Source organism: Rhagoletis zephyria, unplaced genomic scaffold (assembly GCF_001687245.7).
Source record: "Rhagoletis zephyria isolate East Lansing unplaced genomic scaffold, Rhagoletis_zephyria_1.1 Rzeph_scaffold_16768, whole genome shotgun sequence".
NCBI classification, from domain to species: Eukaryota; Metazoa; Arthropoda; class Insecta; order Diptera; family Tephritidae; genus Rhagoletis; species Rhagoletis zephyria.
The window spans coordinates 1-3,928 of record NW_016173832.1 but is presented as its reverse complement, the minus strand read 5'-3'; the positions used below and the strand labels follow the sequence as shown (position 1 = coordinate 3,928).

The following is a 3,928-nucleotide window of genomic DNA, read 5'->3' as shown; positions in this document are numbered from 1 at the left end:
CTTTTCGTCGTGCCGAAATCGCAGACTGCCGCGTTTTGAGAACGAAAAAGGTCAATAGGAGGATTTTACAAAATTGAACAGAAGAAAACATAACACATTTGATGTAGAAAAGTTAAGAATTTTATTTTTGTTGAAAAATACTTTTTGTTTGTCTATAAATTGACAGTTTTTGCTGCGATAAAATCGCTCAGATGTGTGCGTACCTGTGTTCTCGAAGCAGTAATGTCCGTAGCATCAAAAACGCTGCGGATTCGTTGCGACCGAAACGCATTGCTGTGTGGATGCCTTTAATTTGTATGGTTCAATTCTGTGATAAGTTGAATGCGCTTCCGGCATGTGTACAGGCTGAAAATAAGTGCGGCGCCATCTATAGCTGAACTTTTCCAATTTTGACCAAAGTCTGGCATTTCTTTGGGACTGTTGAATTTTATTTATGCATGTAGGTTTGAATTAAAGTAAGATTTATTTTCAACTACTTTTAACATAAAAATACCAATTAAAATCGATTTTTTTTTGGTTCCTTTTCTTTAATTTTAAGCTTAATGATGGATGTATGTTGCATCTTATGCACATGTCATTTGATAATTTCAAACTCTATACCGTTGCCCATGGAAACCATCAAAATCAAGTGGAACAACTAAAGGAAAATATTAGTTTTGCAAGTGCAGTGGAATATTTGGAGAAAAAATAAATAATCTGGAAGAATAAATACATAGATTGCAAAGCTATGAAGTTTATACCCTTGCACACAAAGAACACTGCAATTATTTATAAAAATGCATTATGTTCATCCGCCAGTATTATAGTACTTATCTTCATCATATTGTCGGTGATGATTCCCATGTTGTTGGTATCGTTGCTTAGTCCGTATTCTGGCATTTCGGAGTCAAGGGTTCTCTTCGAGCAGCCACGTTTGCAATTCAAATTCCAAAGCATTTTCACTGCGGAAACGGAAGAAAAATATGAAGCCGCTAATGGCCATGAATCAAAGCGTAGTACAAACGATTTGGTAGTATGCAGTACATTTCCTCAACTTAATAGCATTATGCAAGAACATAGTGGCAGTTGTGAAGGAATTAAGGTTAGTAATAACGTGAATTAGTTCCAAATAGAATCGAACTTAATTGTATTTTTGTAGTACTGGACTGACGATTTTGATCACGATGGCACAATTGATCGCGTACATTTCCAACAACAACTTGATTCTCTACCGGGACGAATTAAAAATTTTGATCTAGCTCTATTTTTTGAAGCACAATTGAAGGTATGATAAAGACACATATCGAAATACTTTATTTTTAGCTTTTTTTCTAATCGCTTTAGCATAAGTGTCCACTTTCGCCTCCAGCGCTGCTTACTTACCATACCTTTATCCCATCAGCGGCGCAGATAAGAGTTGGTACCATATTGCTCAAGGCTGAACTGAAACTAAAACAGTATATAGAGTTTACATGCCCTTTTCCTGGTCGTAATACAAAGACACAATTCCGCGAAGTGCAGCTAGGCTATAACAAAAGTCATGTTGAGTTGCAAGAATTCCAAATTCCCTCCCTTCTCGAACAGTTAAAGGCGAATCCGGCATATTTTCAACTTTCAGAGCAAGACACTTACTTTCAACATGAACAAGGAAAAACTCTTCGTGTACAGCTGGATTTAGATGTGTTACAGGTACCTGCACGATACCACCTAAGTGTCTGGGAGCGATTAGGTCAGTTTTGGCTATATTTTGCTTCCTTCTTCGGCATCTCTTTCTACGTGATGAATAAGATTAAAGATTATCTTTTTGGCCGACACATTATTCGAGCTTGGGAAGTTATACCTTGGAAAAAGCTTTACTGACACGGGCGTGAACGCTTAGCAGAAGATACCATTGATTTAGATGATTTCTCTACATCTGTTATGTACTAAATATAAAAAAAATATATGTAGTAAAAAATACTTCTGTTCCATTCTCTATGATGAGTTCTATTAAATCAGACTTTAATAATGCATCAACTAATGTGTTTTCAATATACAGTGCCCTTTGATTATATCAACGTAAGTATGTACAAACGTAATTCTAATTGAAGTGTATTTATCTTAAGACGCGTAATTGTTAAAAATGTATTCAAATTTAAAATTAGGTGACATCAAACTACATTGAACTTAGCATTTAAAAAAAATATTGCCGCATATTATAATAGCTGTCATCGATTCGCCACTTCGCCACAAATTTTGTCTGTGAAAGCAACAACAAAGTTAGCTAGCAAGGACGATATCGAATTTGGTTGTACTGCATCGAGTTTGTTTGTTTCGACACTTGCTAACTGTTGGAGAATCGATGTCTGCTAATATAGGTGTATATTATGTGGTTGAGCATTAAACCACAAATTCAAACTCTTGTTAACCATTTTCACGCTTAATTATTCGACATAAGTATTGACACTTTGTATGCTATCATTTTTTCTGAAAAGAGGTGAAATCCAAACTTTCAGAATCGATAAGGCTTTTTGCTGACGCCGGACTCGGATCATAAGCGCGATTATCTTCAATTATTATCGTTGTATGCGGATAGTAATCAAGTTGGACAAATAAATACCGATATTCCATTTTCCCTGACGGGGTCTATTAAAATATAATAACAAACTGTAAAACACTTAATTGAAAATTGGACATACTTCATACAAGTACCTTTCGTGATTCCAAATGCACAGTGCCTCGGTTCCGTATACCTTGAACATAGAACTGCATGCGTACATGTAAGACGCCGTTACGCTCGAAGGTTGAATGTGCAACTCGCTGTCTGCGACCACGCCGCGATTCCTCACCATATCCCTTTATTGGGGCGCCTAGTGCATCCTGCACACGTGGATCCTAGAAAAGATTATTATTCGAATATTCAACTAATAGCTTTCTCATGAACTTACTTCTTTTACTAGATCGAATGCGTCAGAATAAATATTATTTGGACTAGAACTGGAAAAAAGTTCGCGGAAGATTGCGTAGAATACTATGCCGGTCACTCCAACCCCAGCCAGAATTATCGCTGTGTAACTGGCAGTTTTTGTGTTTTCCTTTATTTTTTCAGCCAGAGGCCGCACGTCTGTCGATATATCAGTAGGGCCAGTGGTTTCTTGTAAAGTGCGATTGGCATTCGGATCTTCCTTCCGCGTTTGGTAAAGGGGACCCTGTGTCGTCGCAATCATGCGGCTCCATTTAACCTTCAATGTTGATGTTATTCTGGGATTCTTATGCAGCAGCTGACGTAGCACTACGAGTTGTGCCATTTCGGTAATTAAAAGTTTTATATTTTTTAAAACTGCGATTATAAAACTTTTATTTGCCTACGAGCTAAATTAAATATCCCAAATAAATAAAATTAAAAAGTCAGCTGTAAAAATATAGGTCCCACAACCAGCTGATTCCATTAGTTGCTGCCACATTTTCTGCAATTAAACTTTAACTGAGCTCACAGAACGTAAATCTATCAAAGAACGTAAATCTATAAGAAGTTCTCTGAAGAAGCGACACAGAAAGTAAATTCATAAGAGACCACTCGTTACTTTGAAAATATGCCGTGACGATGAGGAGTTCGTCTCGCTTTTGACTCTGTCCGCGGCAGATTTTTGATTTTCGTCTCGAATGCGGAAAATGCAAGCAAACCAAAAGGAAAACGGCAAATGTGTATTTCGGTAATTATTTTGCACACGTGGTTAGGAAAAGGTATTTTAATTTAGAAAATAAATAACACGCGGCACATTTTCAAAGTAACGAGTTGTCGCTTCTTATACATTTACGTTCTTTGTGCCTACTTATACATTTACGATCTTTGTCTTTTGAAATAAACTTGTGGCAGCTCTTGTTCTGTTTTGTTTTCGCTCGTCATTCAGCAGCAATTTGATCAGAGAACGTTTAAAACAGAGAAGCAGCAGAGAACGTTTAAAACAGA

General features: G+C 36.8%; 2 protein-coding genes across 2 annotated transcripts; one reads left to right on the top strand and one right to left on the bottom strand.

Moving 5' to 3' along the window:
* The first annotated feature begins 513 nt into the window (after positions 1 to 513).
* LOC108379606 (uncharacterized) lies at positions 514 to 1,852 on the top strand. The gene is made up of 3 exons (XM_017635958.1): positions 514 to 1,081; positions 1,139 to 1,264; positions 1,324 to 1,852. The coding sequence occupies exons 1-3, from the start codon at positions 728 to 730 to the stop codon at positions 1,837 to 1,839; spliced, it is 996 nt and encodes a 331-aa protein (XP_017491447.1). The 5' UTR covers positions 514 to 727; the 3' UTR covers positions 1,840 to 1,852.
* A 92-nt stretch (positions 1,853 to 1,944) lies between these two features.
* On the bottom strand, positions 1,945 to 3,379 carry LOC108379607 (mitochondrial import inner membrane translocase subunit Tim21). The gene is made up of 3 exons (XM_017635959.1): positions 2,907 to 3,379; positions 2,671 to 2,853; positions 1,945 to 2,604 (listed from the first exon to the last, which is right to left on the bottom strand). Exons 1-3 carry the CDS (start codon positions 3,264 to 3,266, stop codon positions 2,437 to 2,439), a joined length of 711 nt encoding a protein of 236 aa, XP_017491448.1. The 5' UTR covers positions 3,267 to 3,379; the 3' UTR covers positions 1,945 to 2,436.
* Positions 3,380 to 3,928: the final 549 nt, after the last annotated feature.

What these genes read in the sequence shown, in the direction of transcription:
- LOC108379606 (XM_017635958.1), top strand. Translation starts at nt 728, where the DNA reads ATGAAGTTTATACCCTTGCACACAAAGAACACTGCAATTATTTATAAA. An exon ending in GCAGTTGTGAAGGAATTAAG is followed by an intron (nt 1,082 to 1,138) that starts GTTAGTAATAAC and finishes GTATTTTTGTAG; the next exon opens with TACTGGACTGACGATTTTGA. An exon ending in TTTTTGAAGCACAATTGAAG is followed by an intron (nt 1,265 to 1,323) that starts GTATGATAAAGA and finishes TAATCGCTTTAG; the next exon opens with CATAAGTGTCCACTTTCGCC.
- LOC108379607 (XM_017635959.1), bottom strand. Translation starts at nt 3,266, where the DNA reads ATGGCACAACTCGTAGTGCTACGTCAGCTGCTGCATAAGAATCCCAGA. An exon ending in CATTCGATCTAGTAAAAGAA is followed by an intron (nt 2,854 to 2,906) that starts GTAAGTTCATGA and finishes AATCTTTTCTAG; the next exon opens with GATCCACGTGTGCAGGATGC. An exon ending in TGCATTTGGAATCACGAAAG is followed by an intron (nt 2,605 to 2,670) that starts GTACTTGTATGA and finishes ATATTTTAATAG; the next exon opens with ACCCCGTCAGGGAAAATGGA.